The sequence below is a fragment of the Spea bombifrons genome, chromosome 8, assembly GCF_027358695.1.
Source record: "Spea bombifrons isolate aSpeBom1 chromosome 8, aSpeBom1.2.pri, whole genome shotgun sequence".
NCBI lineage: Eukaryota > Metazoa > Chordata > Amphibia > Anura > Pelobatidae > Spea > Spea bombifrons.
Genome location: NC_071094.1, coordinates 40734546 through 40753852, shown reverse-complemented (window position 1 = coordinate 40753852; position 19307 = coordinate 40734546). Strand labels below are relative to the sequence as shown.

The 19307-nt window shown below is 47.3% G+C and overlaps 1 protein-coding gene across 1 annotated transcript; it reads left to right on the top strand.

Moving 5' to 3' along the window:
* The first annotated feature begins 5332 nt into the window (after positions 1 to 5332).
* SH3BGRL (SH3 domain binding glutamate rich protein like) lies at positions 5333 to 19056 on the top strand. Its single transcript, XM_053473946.1, has 4 exons — positions 5333 to 5547; positions 15338 to 15523; positions 17692 to 17772; positions 18650 to 19056. Exons 1-4 carry the CDS (start codon positions 5503 to 5505, stop codon positions 18680 to 18682), a joined length of 345 nt encoding a protein of 114 aa, XP_053329921.1. The 5' UTR covers positions 5333 to 5502; the 3' UTR covers positions 18683 to 19056.
* Positions 19057 to 19307: the final 251 nt, after the last annotated feature.

Genomic DNA, 19307 nt, shown 5'->3' with positions numbered 1-19307 from the left:
GGCCTGAGAATAAGAACAGAAGACAAGGCGAGGAGAGAGCAGCTGCGGTGACGCTATCGCGGCTCGGGGAGGCGCTGCGAGGTGTGGAGCGATCGTGGGCGTTCTGCACAGCGCAGACTCTATGGTAAAGCATAGGAAGCAGATGGTGTAGTTGCCGGATGCACAGGGAACGGGCAGCGAGAGAATGCTTTGGGAGCCAGTGCGCATGCGTAATGCTGTTTTCGTTGAGCCAGTCTGGGCCAGATACAGTTTCACAGCTGTTGTGGGATTACGATTCCTATCGCCTGCTGGCTGAGGAGGGTGGGAGTTGTTGAAGGGCTAAAGACATCTTATGCGTTTACCCTGTTGCCCACATACTGTATGTTCTGTGTTGTATCTTCATACTGGGCACCATTTAAAACATGGCTCAGGGGCAGACCCCTCTATAATGTAATATTTGTGAATAACTTCAAATGGGTGCTAATCATAGTAATAAAAGTCCCTATAAATCCATCCTAATGGATCATTGGTGTGTCCAATTCAATCATGATGCATTATGTTTTCAATATGTACAGTTTGTGAGAAGGAATTTTATATAATTAAAGGGATTTAATAAATCGCAAGAGAGAAGCGTATTTTAAAGGAGGAAAAATGTTAGAAAAAAAGGCCATAATTTAAAACTAGAAGGTCGGAGGCTTAGAAGTAATGTAAGAAAGTTTTTACTTAACTGAGGGGGTGGTAGATAAGTGAAAAAGCCTCCCGGCATAAGTGGTAGAGGGCTGATAGAGCTTTGAGTCTTCACACGGGTGAGCCGAATGGGGCTTACCTGTCTGATGGCTTTGAGCTGTCGCCGGATCAACGCTTAAATTCGTATGAATAACTAGGTCCCGAAACAGTTCCTATACTATCGCTAGAGAGGCACTGAGATATTTGAATGCTTTAATGTTATTATCTCTTATTTATATGGTGCCAACAGTTTCCGTGGCGCTTCTTACAGTCCGTACATTCAAAGGGTCCGACAAAACTAGAGCCGACCGACAAGATGAGCCGATGCATTAGGTATAGAGAGCCCGGCTCAGAAGCTTGCAATCTATTACCTCTCCTGTTCCACCCTTAATCAGTGGCAAGAATTGGCCCACAAAGGTTTTTTTTTTCTTGGGGGGGTATATTAAACTACTCACGGAGCCATATACATTCTTCTTGCATCGGGGCTGCTTTTTAAAGCATATCCAATCGGTGAAATGATTCCTTTTACTTTAACTGACTGTTAAGTGAAACATTCTTTTGTTCCGTCTCGAAGGCCCAGGCTCGTGAACATCTGTTTTTGGATCTAGGTTACAGTTCTTTGGTGGTCATGACCCCCGTGCCTTCTGTACGTTCTGTAATGTTTTCGAGCTCTGTGTCTTCTTCCCTCTGTCTATAATACAAGGGGAACTGTTGCTTTTAGCACAATTATATTCATTTACATTTCATGCAATTACCTAATTTTGTTTAAAGTTAATCCAATGGAAGCTTAGATTGGTTGCAGCCTGTGGCAGAGCCAGCATTATCGACTGACCCAATCAACAACAATCGGCAACTTTAAAATAGAGGAGTGGAATTTAAGATGTCAGCTTCTATGGGATATACATTAGGAAGATTTTAACCTCACACCTGGAGGTTAAAGTAACACAAAAATAATTACCTCTCTGATGACTTACGCTACGGAATTTGATGGCGCTATATAAACCAATAAATAATAATAATAAAGGAACATTCCAGCCCCTACATGCAGCGAGTGGTACTGTGGATGATACGGAGACCTATATTGTCTTGGAAGCTTACACTTTAATTCTTCTTCTGACCATGATTCCCTAAGGACAAGTTTGATGCCCTTGCCCTGATGCCCCAATGTATATGGATTTCAGGAGCCCCTCAAACGAGATGACAGATTGCAGATTCCTCACCTGTATGTGAGCCGTTGCCTTAATAGTGCGGGGTCATGTGAAATATCTTACGTGACCCTGCCGAGATCCACCTGGCACAGCAGAGCGGTGGATTTCCAATTTGTGGGCTACTAGGCATGTGCCTAGTGTAAATGATGGGTAATCCTAGTCTGCCTACCTTTGGGGTAAATCAAGCCACTACATGGCACAAACAGCGTCCACTTTCAATTGCCATATTTTCAGCCATTCACAAAAGCAGTACCAACTAACAGGTCGCTGATCACGAGGCAGAAGCCGCAGCCACCAACTGCCTTATTCACAGGAGCGTGTCGCAACCAACTTCCTGAACGACAGCTGCGTCTCATAATAACACGCAGGAGTCTTATAATTACCCACCATCGAGAGGCAAAAGGCGTTACACGTTTCCTTTTGTATCCGGTCCCTTACGGTCTCCTTCGGAGAAGATTCTGTAGAAAGCAAGCGATGTCGACGGTTACAGAATCCGACGGTGAAGATAATTGTTATGGTCCTTCACCTCGATGTCCGGTTCTAAACTAGCGCGGTTTCACCTTGTCCAGCGCACTAACCTTTACCCTTCTGCCCTAAACATAGACCCTTGCTCGGAAGAAGCACATGGGGGCCACCGTACGGCTAAGAGAACCCATAAACGTAAACTAATCCCAGACTGCTCATTATGGGATCGTGACTAACCTGGGAGGGGAGGCTCGGCGCACGTACGATGTTCTACCTGTAGCTAGAACATGACAGCAGTATCAGGATAATACCCCACTCCCAGGACACTGACAAAAAGGGTAGACTCAGTGCTAAAAGCTGCTCTACCCAAGGATCCGCTGTCAGTCGAGAACCCAAATGCGAGGCAAAGATCAACACACATTTTTGTCTTGATTGGGTTTATTCTTACTTTTCATATTCAGGGCCAGCAGTGATGGAGCACAGAACAGCTTCACCAAGTATGGCAATAATATTAAATACAGCACACCTCCAGATACAACACTTATCCGCTATAAAAAGGGGAATGGATCAGCGATGGGGTCGAGCTGTATCGTCCATGGTGCCCCCCGCTCTTTGAGAAGTCTCGTGTCAACGGGGCATAGAGTATGTCGTGGGTATGACAATGCTCATTCTGCCTGTCACCTTCTGCTACAATAATGTACTGTTTTTTCCTGCAATCAAAGAAAATAATCAAAAAATGTCAAACAGTAAAAAACAGCACACTTTAGAAATGAAAACACTTCTACTAGGTTGCAACACAGCCTCAAAACCAGTCTGTAGCCCACGTGTTCAGGCGGCAGGAGAACGGTGTTTCAGCTCCCTGACTTCACTGCACATGAAAAGCCAACCCCAGTGAGCTTCTGCCGTAGAAAGAGCTTGCCTGGCCCTGGATAATGCATAATCAAAATAACGAAACTTCTTGAAAGTCTCCTCACAGACTGAATTTGTTCACTTAGCGAAGAGAATAACAAGAAAGGCCTCTAGACTGACTTAAACTTTAATAACCTGAAAAGGTTTAGCAGGGCTGAGAAGATTGTGAGCTACGAGTAACTCAAGCGGAGTTTTTCACTGTAATTTTCCCGTTAAGTGACGCATTTAAATCGTGTTCTATGTTCGATATAGAAAGGGAACAAATGTTCTTTATTCCATGCACACCTCCTCGTTTCTGTCTGCCATCTGCCCATGCAACGCTCATTAGTTTTGGCTTAGAATCGGCCGGTGATGACGAGAATACGTTTTTTTTAAAGAAACATTTAAAAAAGAAAAGTAAATACAGAAAACTATTCTCGCCTTTTTTCCCCCTAAATTCGTTACGCGGTAATGGTTTCTTAAAGAGACACCAAATTCTCAAACCCATTGTTAGAAAATAAAGAGCTTATCATAATCTCTTACACTAAGCCAAAAAATGGGTTCTTATACACGTGTTGGAAATTGCTGACTTCAACAGTGAAACAAATGATCAGTTGTGTTATTTATTTTTATATTTAATGTTGTATTTTTCACCGTGACTGAGGGCCATGGTGGACACCGGATCTTCTTCTTTTCTTCTCCAAGGGAAATGTGACCTGTTTCTTCCCTCCCCGGCCAGAAGGCCTGCAGGAGGACTCAACCTTCTTAGTCCAAGGGGAAGGAGCACTGAAATCTTCCACTAATGGATCATTCTTCCATTGACGGGCTAAACCAGGGAGCTCCGAAGTGTATCTCAGGCTCCATAACACCTGCTCAGCCTTAAGGCCAAAGTGCCAAGTTTGGTATAATTTGAAGCCCTGAGAAAAGTTCTCATATCTAGTTAAGGGCCGTGGCAAACACCAGACCCCCCATTTTCACCTTCAGGGGGTCGCACTTACCAAAAGGATATGCGATGCCTCACTTAACTCCTCAGCCCAAAGGCCTTTGAGGACATCAGTGGTCCATTGATGAATGTTGGCTAGTAATGCACAGGCCCCTGAAACGCACGAAGGGGGGATTATTGGTTCCCTCGTGCATGAAGAAATTTGCCCTGTGTATCGAATCTGGACAGCCCTTGGGGTAGCATTAGACGGATATGTCTATTGAGACTTTTACTCTGTAATGGAACAATAGAACTAAAACTTCAGATGCTCCTAAAGTGGGACGCACAGTTGGAGCGGCTGTCTTTTAAACAATATTATGTATAAGTTATAATTTGAGCCTGTGTTAGAGGTATTTAATAAACAAACTCAATTTAACAAAGTGTGTTAAGGAAAAAATACAAGGATAAAAAATATGATCTGTAATGTATGAGTAATTCCACGAGGTGGCGCTCACACATTTCTGACCTTAACAGCAATGTCCATATTTTGCTCCAAGAAATTGTTAAAAATGAGTATTGTGGTTTACTTGTATTGGCCAAATATTTCATTTTTAAGGCCTTTCAAACTTATCATTCTCCTTGATAGAGATACGGTGAATAAAGTTAAGTACAACAATAATTGTATCCAATTTTATTATAAATTATAATTCTATCTGTCTATCTATCTATCTATCTATCTATCTATCTATCTATCTATCTATCTATCTATCTATCTATCTATCTATCTATCTAGTTATATCATTCTAAGTTATTGTAGCTGTTAAGGGCACCAAAGAACAACTGCCATAGGCCTGGGCCCAGTCATTTGCCTCTTTTTAAAGTTAATTGCCCCATGTTCATAACGTGCAATGTGGCCCATAAAAAATGTCCGGTATGTTAACATTACTGTGCCTTCTACTTCACAGAACTTCCCGTGTCCAGCAACCCTCCTGCTCTAGAATTACCCCAAACAGTGGTCAGCTTGTTCCTTGTGCAGCTGCTTATTTTTGTTAACTTAAATAAAGTTAGTTGAGTGAAAGAAAAAAAAAAAAAGACCGAGCCTCCCTGTATGCAAAGCAGCATCCAGCACTGGCGGAGCAGAGAGGAGCAGCCTGCGAGAGGAGGAGGAGGTGAACCAGCATCACCAGTGACACCAGTACCACCCAGACTGGGGCAGAGGGGAGTCCTAGAGGGCAGACAGGAGCACAGGGGGGCAACAGCAGCAACAGGAGGAACAGCAACCAGAGCTGCAGGACCCTCATCCAGCTGGGCAGGATGGTGATCAAAGTTTACATTGCAACCTCCTCGGGGTCCACATCTGTAAGAGCTGACTTCTATACATTATGGCTGGGGGGCTGTTATGGGGGAGGGGGGCTGTTATGGGGGAGGGGGGGTCTTACAGGGGTAGAAACTTTAATTTTGTGTGCTGTTGGACCCCGATCTGCACAGGCGGTCCCGGGGGAGAAATATCCTGTTCAGCTCTAGATCCATGTCGACATAGAAGATAACAGATTTATTATTATTATTGTTATTCGTTATTATTTTATATATCGCCAACAGTTTCCGCAGCGCTTCTTACAGTCCGTACATTCAAAGGGTCCGGCTAGAACAGACAAACTGAGCCGGTATGTAGGGAACGGGGGTCCGACTCGTGATGCTTGTGATGGAATGTGGCGTGGAAGACACCCCCGTTTCCTCTATAAAGGATGACGGGGGTTCCAAGTTATAGAAAAGTGTGGAGCGGACCCCCGCAGGAATAGCCGGAGATGTACGTAACGCGCGCTCCGTGAATTTAGGAAGTAGCCATAAAGAGTAAAGGCAAATTTAACCCTTCGAGGACCATGCATTCCACTGCTTGCGCAGGGTGGGCCGTCTGTGGGCCGAGCTGATTATATTAGTTATTATATGTGTTTCCGTTATCCGGCGGGGAATTCTAATGTTTAGTTTGTGGTTTATTTCTTCTGGGTTTTTTTCCGGTGTGTGGACGGCTCTGAGTGATGGGAGTCAGGAGATGGCTGATGTGCTGAAATCTTGCGTTAAGGGGGTACCTGTGGGTTGCAGTCTGTGGGAGTATTCGTACTTTGGCGAGGGTAAATCTTCCAGGGGGGGTATTGCAGATGGTTTTGGGGGCAGTTATGTTATCTGGGGTTAACCTGTGAGGCCGATGTTATTTTATTTTCTTTGTGACCGGATTATGTGACGGGAAGTGGCCCCTGCGGAATGGGCGGCACAGGCAAATAACCCACTCCTATCACCCACAACCGAGTTCCGTGGGTCCAAATGTTAACCTTTGAAGTGTAGCCAGCAGTGATGCCCAACATTGTTGCCTTAGTTTTCTGTGTCTTCTGTATTTGAAATGAAGCCGTCTATGACGACTACAACTCCCATCATCCACTCCCAGCCTCTTTTACATCCACACTCCCGGTTACACAGAACTCCTGTGACCTTATCATAAACGTAACTGCGTGTTGCCCAACCCCGACTAATCGCTTGTCGCTAAACCATCGCCCATTGTGTTTCTGACGGTAATCTTTGCACCGTGACCCATAAACCTCTCTGCACACACTGTATCTGGGGAGGAATAATCCCGTTTACTGTAGTAAATAATCATACTGTATTAATATTAATTGCTGGATTACATTGATGAGAAGTGGCTTGTATTTTTTTAGAGCAGTCCTGTTAGTGACACCCACTGGCAGCGAGAAGCGTCCCGGTAGTTAAGACAGAAGTAGAACGTGGAGAGGAAAGTTTGGGTCTGTATCCAAAGTTCTGGATGTGCTGCAACTAACCCTGCAGACTCTTCTTGCGCCTCAGGGGTTAACCCCTGCCGACGTGGGTCGTGCCGTGATGGGGGTCTGGTTTAAAGGCGTTTGTATTCACATCACGGCTCAATGCGCTCCCGTTTCCTGATCCTTACGCTCCATACCCCAGGAATTTGTTGAATGTCGCCGTTTAGTATACGTGACCCTGCATAATGCATAGTTCAATCATTTTTTTGAAACAAACATCCGCATACTTTTTTCCTGGATTAAAGTCTGTGGAGACTCCACTGTTAATCATTCCCTCTCTGTATTAACTTTTACCACTTCCTCTGGGAGGCTGTTCCACTTATCCACCCCACTCTCTGTAAAGTAAAACTTGCTCACACACATGCAGAGATTATAAGGAACCCTGCAGAGTCCTGGTTTATACCCCTGGCAAATGTATGGAGGGATTCCGCAGGACCTTTCCCTGTCCGCAGCGCCTTAGCTTGATGTGTTCATCCAAAAAGGAGACCATGATGGGGTGGAAAGGGTTACTGCGCTGCAGCTTCTCCTTAAAGTCACGAATCATTTCTTGTTCCCGGTTTCCTGCCCCTTTACCCTCTTCTTGCTGTGATAGAGAACACGGCTCCAGCCTCGGAGGGGTTAAACGTTATCTGGAAGGCTTGTAGTTGAATGTGGAGCAGAAACATAATCGCGTGTTTATCGTTAAGAACGGCCGCTTAACCCCGACCCCCCCCCTCGCTGCGGGTGTACTCGTTACTGCTTTATAATTAACGTGATAATGGCTCCCGCTTTTATTCCGTCGCGCTCTCGGTAACACTGGCTTTATTGTGCGTGGAATGCAAACCTGGAACAAAAACAACTATTTCCACCGGCCCCTGGAACATAAATCCCTACTCGCTGGCTAAAGCCATAGCTCCCAATGGTCCCGGGGTTTCACAGGGCAGTCCTGAGCAGCTGGCCCGCTCTCCCGATCTGATCTCCCCCGAGTGGTTCATTCATTGAGCTGGAAAATCACTGGGGGGTCTGTGCCGTCCTGCAGCTCCCACGTGGCCGACTTGCGGGGGTCTCCTCCTCCTCCTGGCTTCTGCTGAGACACAAAATATACGCCATACGCAGCTCTTTTTCCTATTTTTTCCCTTTTTAAACTTTTTTTTCTTGCTTACTTACTGCCAGCTCTAAAGAGACCCCCCCCCCAATGCACAGAAAGCTATGGTTTTTAGGAGCATGAAACTCGGATGGAAGTCGGACAATGGACAGGTTGGCGAGCTGCCCCAGTTAACAGGTATTATCGAAGCCAGAAGAAACAAATAAGTCGTCGGTTTCCCCCGGCGACGGGCCGGCTTCCGTTTCCTAATCGCGTAAATGTATCCGCATCTTGTCGGCCCCGCGGTTACGGGTAAAATGTAAGAATTGGTAATTTTGGGTATTATTAAAGGGACGCTCCGGCCGTCCAATCCGCTTTAATGCACTTGATAGGTTTGGGGGTCCCTTTAACTTTCCGTCTGGTCCATTTCTAAAACGCAACCCCCCCAAAAAGCACATTCTAGAATAATTTTAAGTGAAATAGTTTAGTTTCTGGCGTTTTTGTTTATCTCTTCGTTTTAGCGGTAAGGTTACGAGTCTCTTACACAACGGCGGTAGAGCTTGCAGGTGCGTAGGTCTGTCTGCAACTAACCGGGATGGGCTCTATAAACATTTAACTGGTTAATGATTTACCATTCTGGGTTCTATTTACTAAACGGTGAGTTACGGTGAGACGAGCTGCCTCATTTAGTAGACAGCCTTTTAGTTTTTAGCACAGCTTCCAGTGCAGTTTAATGCACGCATTCTTTAGCTGCTGGACTTCTGCCCCGTATAAGCCGTCCCATTGGCTGCATCTACTGAAACAGGAAGCATACTCAGGTATGCTTCCTGCGCACGCTGCGTAATGCTCACATTAACCCTCCGGCCGCCATATACACTGAAACGCGTGATCATACCTTTCAAACGTGTCCGTCTTCTAACCCAGTCCCCCAACGAGTCCGTCTTCTAACCCAGTCCCCCCAACGTGTCCGTCTTCTCACCCAGTCCCCTGACGCGTCCGTCTTCTAAACCAGTCCCCCAACGCGTCCGTCTTCTAACCCAGTCCCCCAACGCGTCCGTCTTCTAACCCAGTCCCCCCAACGTGTCCGTCTTCTAACCCAGTCCCCCAACACGCCTGTCTTCTAACCCAGTCCCCTCAAAGCGTCCGTCTTCTAACCCAGTCCCCCCCCAACACGTCCGTCTTCTAACCCAGTTCCCCAACGAGGACGTTTCTCCCGTGCTTCCAGATTTATTCCTCCTCAGAAAATGCAGCCTTCAAAATTATGTATTTTTATTGTCGCTTTTTTATGTTTAGTAGTGCAAAGAGCAGACCTCGAATCAGTCGTGAGCAATTGAAATGTATAACTGCCAACAGTCCAAAGTTTGTGGGGGCAGTCCCTACACCTGAGTTTATATGCCAGCTGTTTAGGACTGCATAGAACCAGAATGATGCATGAATTCTGTATCGATAAGTTAAAGAATTACATATATATTCTGCGAATGTTTCTGTAAACATTTCTATATGGGAACAATGTACACGTTTTGCATAATTGCCCTAAAATCATTTTTTTTAATTATTTTACAGACTGCTCTATTGTGTTAAAGTTATTAACAAATTGTAATTCCATAAATTACATGATCCGCTGAACACGCAGCCCCGGCCTCTGTATGCGTGTTCATGCTATTCTATCGGAATGCCAGACGCGGCTTGTAACATTGTGGCAGCCAAGAGTTTCTGGCCGGCTTCATTCCCAACGCTAAATGAATTGGTTTTGGCGCAGGCTGTGAATGTTTCGTGCCGCTGCGCTCCCTGAAAAGGCAACCCCGTAATGAGTGTCAGTTCAATCCTTCGATGTCAGTGGATCACCCATTGACGTCAATAGACCTGTCCACCTGCTACCTGAATAGAGATGGCTCCTGGCTAGCCGGGTATGGCGGTGGCCCCTGTGCTGTATAATGGTTTGCATATTGCCCTATTGAGCGATTGGGCTCCCCGGTGAGACACTTCTCCTTGGGCTGGTCGGGGAGACCAGAGATCTCTCTTGTAACCGACCCTTTGGAGCACAGAGCCTGACCGGCAGGGCCTCCTTGGTGACATTTCCACTGCACCGGGACACGACGTGATATCCATGCGCTCGGCGTGTAGACGGCGGCCGCGAGGTTAGCGGTAGAGCGCGTCAGGGGTGCTGTCCAGGGCCAGGTCTAGGATAGCGCTCAGCCATGCTACGTTCCTGGGCCTGAGGCCAAGTCTTATACTCTATACAAAGGCGAATCCATATGAGGAACCGGCCTCGGGCTTCCTTCTCCTGCGACTTCTGCTACTCGCTTCCTCCGCGGTACTTCAATGCTCTATTACTGTAGACAAATCACATGTTGAGTAAGATTTTGGACCAAAATAAGCAAAGTGGAACAAAATTCCATTTATTGAGCTTTGCGCCTTCATATATGGCAGGAATAATTCATAATAATAATAACCATTAATGTTTAAATGGAGTCTCGTGGGTGAAGGTAGAGTTTTGGGGTCTCTCATTTCACCTGAATAACTTAACGCCGTCTGGACCTTTGACCTCTTCTTCAGGCGTGCCGTTGTTCCACGAGGTCCGTGTTCCCCGTGTCTAGACATCTTCTAAGTAACTTAGCTAACGCAGACCTTCTTTTGCCTTCCCCAGGAGATATTTTATCTTGTCCCATAAAGCAGCGAGATAAGACTATATGAGGTTTATCTAAACATCGTGCACAAGCTTTATAAAGTAAGGTAAAATAAATACAAACACCTGCTTTATTAGGTAAGGATCGGCAGAAGAAGACCAGCCCTGCCTTTAGCGGGTGTGAGCCTCCTGTGACCTTTTTTAGAGTCTGATATATGAGGATTTCATGTTTAACCCCTTAATGACAGAGCCCGTACATGTACGGGCTCACAATGCATCCTCAAGGTCGCAGGTTCGAATCCCGCCAGGGTAAGCCCTTCATCCTTCCGAGGTCGATAAATGAGTTCCGTCGATCGGGTAATAATAGCAGCCATTATTCGGCTATTTTTAATATTTTTATTCAGTTGCCGATTCGGTTCGTTCCGAGAGCTAAGGAAGTGCTTTGGTTCCCCCTGGGAGAAACGCGCTGTATAAATACTCGTTATTATGTTATGTTGTCAAGATGACTATAAACACGCAGTGAATAGAATTGGGCAGATCGGCCCCATTTGGCCCCCGTCTATTCGCCCGTTTCTCCTGCTGTAAAGATTCGGGCCTCAATCAGTCATTGGTCTCGTCTTAGATTCAGGAGCCGGATGTCTGTCCCGCGCATGTTTAATCTCCTCACTGTATTTACCTCTGCAACTCCTTAATGAATGCAGCCCGGTACAGGTGACTTTAGTCTGTGTTTCTTTTCTGTGTTTAGCCACAAGCTGGACCAGACAGGCAGCATTGTCTTGTGCGGCAGGCAGTGGCGTCTCATGCAGCAGCCCAATGAGCGGCAGGCAGCGGCGTCTCGTGCAGCAGGCAGTGGCGTGTGTCATATTCGGCAGGCAGTGGCGTGTGTCATATTCGGCAGGCAGTGGCGTGTGCCCCTGTGCGGCAGGCAGCCGCGTGTGACGTGCAGCAGGCAGTAGTGTGTGACATGTGCGACAGGCAGTAGCGTGTGACATGTGCGGCAGGGAGTAGCGTGTGTCATGTGCGGCAGTAGCATGTGTCATGTGCATCAGTAGCGTGTGACATGTGCGGCAGGCAGTAGCGTGTGTCATGTGCGGCAGGCAGTAGCGTGTGTCATGTGCGGCAGGCAGTAGCATGTGTCATGTGCGACAGGCAGTGGCGTGTGTCATGTGCGACAGGCAGTGGCGTGTGTCATGTGCGGCAGACAGTAGCGTGTGACATGTGCGGCGGGCAGTAGCGTGTGACATGTGTGGCGGGCAGTAGCGTGTGACATGTGCGGCGGGCAGTAGCGTGTGACATGTGCGGCGGGCAGTAGCGTGTGACATGTGCGGCGGGCAGTAGCGTGTGACATGTGCGGCGGGCAGTAGCGTGTGACATGTGCGGCAGGCAGTAGCGTGTGTCATGTGCGGCAGGCAGTAGCGGCAGTTAGAAGACATCTCCTTATTTGGCCGTCTCTGCAGCGCATTTTGCCTGAAGTAGTCTTGAGGGAGAAGCTGCTGGGGAGGAGGGGCTGTGAGCAGAGAGGGGGCTTTTTTTTTTTTGCCCTTATATGGGTAATTAGCTGCATTTCCCCCAAATCGGTGAGAACCAGCATTTTTAGAAAGGGATTCCTTCTTTCATAACCCGTCCAGCGCTGAATGAGACCAGGGCCTTGAGGGCCGTGAGGGCCGTTCCTTCTCAGTGTTTGGAAGTGATCAGAAAAGTCCAGCAATGGAATCCGATCCGCCAGGCAGCAGAGTTCTAGAAGATGAGAGATTCGTCACCAGCAGCAAAACCTCCCGGGGATCCCACATCTGTATCTCGTTAAATTAAAGCCGCTGTCCCGCTGTGACATCAGGCCGGGATCTTAAAGGAACAGGCGCCTTATTCTGGTGTTAACCCTTTCAGGGCTAGCCTGAAAGTCAACAAGGTTTTCAAAAAAAACAAATAATGATTTATACAGCGCTGTACCGTGGGTACACAGGGCATAATAGGCAGCTTACAATGTACAATTCAGCCATTGTTTTCACATTGTTTCAAAATGTCTCCAAATATTTGCAGCTCCCACTTAAAATATTTTTCGAGACTTCCCGTTTTTTACACCCCCGGACTCTACGGAAAATATCACTCAGTCGGCAGCAAGTCCGGCGTATTCTGTTCCTACAGAAGACATTCCGCGTCCGGCCTACCCCATTCTCTGCTCCCTGCAACGTTTTATTTTAGTATAGAGCTGAAACAACGAATCGATAAAATCGATAATAATCGATAACGGAAATCATCGATAACGATTTCCGTTATCGATTAATCGAGTGATCAATTCGTTGTTGAAGCACTCGGCTCCTTTTACTTACCTCCGCGAGCGTTCCCCGCTTCTGCTACACGCTCTGCAGTCTCCGCCTTCTTCTAGCTACGTGACGGATGTGACGTGTTCCGGTTCGCTCTGTGCGAGTGGCTCCATTCGCACAGAGCGGTTCGCTCTGTGCGAGTGGCTCCATTCGCACAGAGCGATTCGCGGGGGTGGGGGTCCACGGCGGGGTGGGAGTGGGGTTTCAGGGGATGCAGGGCAGGGTGTGAGTGTGGGTGCAGGGCAGAGTGGGGGTGGGGGTGCAGGGCAGAGTGGGGGTGGGGGTGCAGGGCAGAGTGGGGGTGGGGGGTGCAGGGCAGGAGACTGGGTGCAGGGCAGAGTGGGGGTGGGGATGCAGGGTGTGAGTGTGGGTGCAGAGCAGAGTGGGAGACTGGGTGCAGGGCAGAGTGGGGGTGGGGATGCAGGGCAGGGTGTGAGTGTGGGTGCAGGGCAGAGTGTGAGTGTGGGGGCAGGGCAGAATGTGGGGGCAGGGCTGGGTGCAGGGCAGAGTTGGAGACTGGGTGCAGGGGCACAGTGCAAAGTGCTGGGTGCAAAGTGCCAGGGCTGGGTGCAAAGTGCTGGGTGCAAAGTGCCAGGGCTGGGGCAAAGTGCTGGGCGCAAAGTGCTGAGTGCTGGGTACAAAGTGCTGGGTGCAAAGTGCAAAGTGCTGGTGCAAAGTGCTGGGTGCAAAGTGCTGGATGCAAAGTGCCAGGGCTGGGGCAAAGTGCTGGGTGCTGAGTGCTGGGTACAAAGTGCTGGGTGCAAAGTGCCAGGGCTGGGTGCAAAGTGCTGGTGCAAAGTGCTGAATGCTGGGTGCAAAGTGCTGGATGCAAAGTGCCAGGGCTGGGGCAAAGTGCTGGGGGCAAAGTGCTGGGTGCAAAGTGCCAGGGCTGGGTGCAAAGTGCTGGGTGCAAAGTGCTGGGTGCAAAGTGCAAAGTGCTGGGGCAAAGTTTCTTGAACAGTAATAGTCCACCTCTTTTCAGAATGTTTGGGGTTATTTTGTTTCATAAATATTGTGTTTGGGTTCTTGTACTTTGAAAATATTGTTTTTTATTACATCATAACAAAATAAGAATGTTAATGTAAATTTTAAGTTGTTTTTTAACATCCAGTTCATTAAATTCTTTTAAATAAACGAAAAATTTGCATATTGTTTTTTTTATCCGATTAATCGATTAATCGAAAAAATAATCGGCCGATTAATCGATTATTAAAATAATCGTTAGTTGCAGCCCTATTTTAGTATTTACTTCGCTGCAGTATGTACACCATATGATGTATTGTAGATTGTAAGCTCCTTTGCCCAGGGCTGTCCTTACTTTTTGTTTTTGTCCAAATTATTATGAGATGCACTACTTATGTCCTATTTACCCATTGTACAGCGCCGAAGAATATGATGGTGCCATATAAATCCGTAAATGTACAGCTGAGCTGCTCTTTTAGAATAGGCCTGGAGCTTACAGAGTAAATTCCATTCTTTACTAAGAAGGTGGTAGATAAGTGGAACAGCCTCCCCGCAGAAGTGCCAGAGGTTTACACAGTGAGGGAATTTAAACATGCATGGGATGAGTCTGAGTCTTTACAGCAGGAGAAACGGATCGAATAGACGGGGGCCGAATGGGTCTGATCTGGAGTCAGATTCTGTGTTTCTATGGAATCTCGTTCTCTGTAGCTGTCGGGCAGCGGATGCACGGTGCTGGAGTCATGGAGCATAAATCAGTGAAGGGAGAATGGTCTGGGATCACTGTTATCAGTACCCAGGAGGCCAATGTTCAATGTGTGTGTGTGGCTGAGTGTTGTGTGTGTGTGTGTGGCTGAGTGTTGTGTGTGTGTGTGGCTGAGTGTTGTGTGTGTGTGTGGCTGAGTGTTGTGTGTGTGTGTGGCTGAGTGTTGTGTGTGTGTGGCTGAGTGTTGTGTGTGTGTGGCTGAGTGTTGTGTCGTGTGTGGCTTGAGTGTCGTGTGTGTGTGTGGCTGAGTGTCGTGTGTGGCTTGAGCGTCGTGTGTGTGTGCGCGGCTGAGTGTCGTGTGTGTGTGTGTGCGCGGCTGAGTGTCGTGTGTGCGCGTGAGGCTGAGTGTCGTGTGTGCGCGGCTGAGTGTCGTGTGTGTGCGGCTGAGTGTCGTGTGTGTGTGTGCGGCTGAGTGCATTTTCTCTTGATCTATACATGGATGTTTTTGATGTTCCGTTAATGTTTCTTCCACGTCTTGATTTTTCTTGTTGAATCAGAAATATGCTGCAGATCACGTGATCCGCTATCTGCTCGATTCAATAAAATCTAATCCCTACGCTTTGTCCTTTTTCTTTCTATCACCAGATTAAGAAGAAGCAGCAGGATGTCTTGGGGTTTTTTGATGCTGTAAAGATCGAGTATGAAGAAAAGGATATCGCGGCCAACGAGGAGAATCGCAAATGGATGCGAGAAAATGTTCCTGAGAACAGCCGGCCGGCTAACAGCAACCCTCTCCCCCCGCAGATTTTTAACGACAGCCAGTACTGTGGGGTAAGACGCCGTGACCCGCGCAAAGCCGCCCGCTGACAGGGATTAGTGACGGGTCAGGGTCTTCAGACGGGAAGCCCCGCCAGCGCTGTATACAGTAATAACCCCCATCGCTGGATACAGAAATATAACCCCCAGCACTGTATACAGTAATAACCCCCATCGCTGGATACAGAAATATAACCCCCAGCACTGTATACAGTAATAACCCCCCAGCGCTGTATACAGTAATAACCCCCAGTGCTGTATACAGTAATAACCCCTCCCAGCGCTGTATAAAGTAATAACCCCCAGCGCTGTATACAGTAATAACCCCTCCCAGCGCTGTATACAGTAATATAACCCCCAGCGCTGTATACAGTAATAACCCACAGTGCTGTATGCAGTAATAACCCCCAGTGCTGTATACAGTAATAACCCCCCCAGCGCTGTATAAAGTAATAACCCCCAGCGCTGTATACAGTAATAACCCCCCCCAGCGCTGTATACAGTAATAACCCCCCAGCGCTGTATACAGTAATAACCCCCAGCGCTGTATACAGTAATAACCCCCCAGCGCTGTATACAGTAATAACCCCCCAGCGCTGTATACAGTAATAACCCCCCAGCGCTGTATACAGTAATAACCCCCCAGCGCTGTATACAGTAATAACCCCCCAGCGCTGTATACAGTAATAACCCCCAGCGCTGTATACAGTAATATAAACCCCCAGTGCTGTATACAGTAATAACCCCCCAGCACTGTATACAGTAATAACCCCCAGCGCTGTGTACAGTAATAACCCCCAGCGCTGTATACAGTAATATAAACCCCCAGCGCTGTATACAGTAATAACCCCCCAGCGTTGTATACAGTAATAACCCCCAGCGCTGTATACAGTAATAACCCCCCCAGAGCTGTATACAGTAATAACCCCCAGCGCTGTATACAGTATTAACCCCCAGCGCTGTATACAGTAATAACCCCCCAGCATTGTATACAGTAATAACCCCCAGTGCTGTATACAGTAATAACCCCCCAGCGCTGTATACAATAATAACCCCCCCAGCGTTGTATACAGTAATATAACCCCCAGCGCTGTATACAGTAATAGCCCCCAGCGCTGTATACAGTAATATAACCCCCAGCGCTGTATACAGTAATATAACCCCCAGCGCCGTATACAGTAATAACCCCCAGCGCTGTATACAGTAATAACCCCCAGCGCTGTATACAGTAATAACCTCCCAGCACTGTATACAGTAATAACCCCCAGCGCTGTATACAGTAATAACCCCCCAGCGCTGTATACAGTAATAACCCCCCAGCGCTGTATACAGTAATAACCCCCCAGCGCTGTATACAGTAATAACCCCCCCAGCGCTGTATACAGTAATAACCCCCCCAGCGTTGTATACAGTAATAACCCCCCCAGCGTTGTATACAGTAATAACCCCCCAGCGCTGTATACAGTAATATAACCCCCCCAGCGCTGTATACAGTAATAACCTCCCAGCGCTGTATACAGTAATAACCCCCAGCGCTGTATACAGTAATATAACCCCCCCAGCGCTGTATACAGTAATATAATCCCCCCAGCGCTGTATACAGTAATAACCCCCCCCAGCGTTGTATACAAACAAACTCCCTTTAATACAGACCTGGAGGCGGCCATTGTTGTCAATCATGTGATATTTTTGGTGACTCTCCCTGGCAATGCAAGTGAAGTCCTTTCCTCCATAGACTTTTATAAGTCAGAGTGTCTGGCTGAGTGACTGAGACTGAGTCATTCTATTGTTTCTCACAGGCAGTATGATAAGGAGTCGGGGTGTTTAGTAGATCAGGGCTCAGATAACAGAGCGAGAACATTTTAACCGCCCAAAGAGTAAAGAAGTGGCTTCCGATGCTTTCTTTTAATGAAGGGCCAGCTTCTCACCGACACGTCCTCATATTTCTTCTCAGTCTGGGGGGTCGTCTCGCATTTACTAAAGGAGTCTCGTTTATCGTATTATTAATCCCGTCGCTGGATTCCTTTTAATTTACTTTGGCCTCCGGATAAAACCACCTTATTTAAATAGATTTAGTGAGTTTGTAACAACGCCCCTGGACAACAAGAAACACCTTCATGGCAATAAAGCCCAAACTTGGACGGATTATGTTACTTTCTGACGGCCGTCTCCTTTTTTTACAGGATTATGACGCTTTCTTCGAAGCGCGAGAGAATAACGCCGTTTATGCCTTTCTGGGCCTGACTGCTCCACCGGGTTCCAAGGTAAAAGCATCGCTTGTAGTGATGCCCTCAATAAGAGAAGAGATCTGCTTGCTGATAGTTTACCTCCCGGCGCTGGAACTGATTCCATTTATTGGGCCAGCATAGAAAAACATGCAAAGAAACGTAAGCTTTCGGGACCGCAGAGGTCTCGCCTTCATTCCATGTGAAGAAGAGACCTCTGAGGTCTTGGAAGCTTGTGTAACTTCCGTTCTTTTTTATGTTAGCCCAGTGAAAGTCTCCTCGGTATGCCTGTAAAGTGCTTCATTCTTCAGCAGCTAGGGAAAGAGAATTCTAGTGATTTTTAGCAGACCTGAGGCCACGATTGTAGAATCAGATTCTACAGATTTCACGGGATTCCATGTTTCTACCACCGTCCTGAAAAAGAAAAAGTGACTTGGTGCTCCAGTGGGTTAGGGCCACAGGGAAACCAGGTTCTTCTTCTTCTGGGGCTGCTGCTCCCCTTAAGGGGACGCACATTCCCTTCCTTCCCTCCCAGACCAAGGTCAACGGAGGACCAGATCTTCTATGGTCTCCTCAAAAGAGGAGACCCACTGAGGTCTTCAAGGAGGGATGGTGGCCAAAAAGCTTAACCATCCCCCATACCAGAAAGGCAGAGTCTTCGGGGGACCCGGCTCCGGTGTCACAACGGAATTCTGTGACAAAAACAATAACCGCGCATGCCATGGCGGTCATCACCAGGACTGCTGTCATCAGACCACCTTAGATTACATCAGGGTAAAGGGCGAGCGATAAAATCACACATTAAGGGGAACCCGGAACGGATAAATTCTCGCCGTTATTTATTTGTTTGCTGCTACATTTTATTACTCTCTGTAGATTTTTTTGTTAATGTGTTTTTTTGTTATTGTCTCTACAGGAGGCAGAGGCTCTGGCGAAGCAGAACGCGTAAAACCCCCCCGAGATAATCGTTCCAGAACCCCGACCCAAAACTTCCGAGCTTTCCAAAGCGCCTCCGATCTGCTTCAACACATCCAAGCGGCTTTTGCACTCAATCTCTTCATTTTCTAATACAGCAGAGAAGCGCGTGGCTCTCCGGGGAGCGATTCGCCTCGCGCCGCGTCCGCCATCCTTTGGAAATTTTATTAGACGTGCCAAAAACTTAAAGGGGGGGGGGTGCCCCATTAAGGCAAAAAACGGGGCAATTCATAGGAACTCACAATGAGTTAATGTATTGTCAGTGGCCACTTTCTGAACCCTTTGAGTGCCTGCTTGCCTTTTACTTAGAGTTAACCCTTTCAGTAAAGGCCTTGAAGTGGATATATATATATATATATATATATTTAGTGAATTCTATACTTAAACAGGACGCGTGTTAAATGCTTAATACACCGTAGGGGGTAGTTACTTAGAGGTGATATGGTTACAGCAGAAGCCCCTGTGGTATTCGGTGGAATAGGTATGAAATATGTCTTCCTTTAATAACATTAGATTTCTCTTTTTTTAACCCCCTCCCCCCCCCCCACACACACAATTTAAAGTCTTGACCAACCTTTATCACTTTGTAGCACGTGGCT

Coding starts and splice junctions, on each gene's coding strand:
- SH3BGRL (XM_053473946.1), top strand. CDS start 5,503: ATGGTGATCAAAGTTTACATTGCAACCTCCTCGGGGTCCACATCT. Junction 15,524..17,691: donor ACGACAGCCAGTACTGTGGG/GTAAGACGCCGT, acceptor CTTTTTTTACAG/GATTATGACGCTTTCTTCGA. Junction 17,773..18,649: donor CTGCTCCACCGGGTTCCAAG/GTAAAAGCATCG, acceptor TTGTCTCTACAG/GAGGCAGAGGCTCTGGCGAA.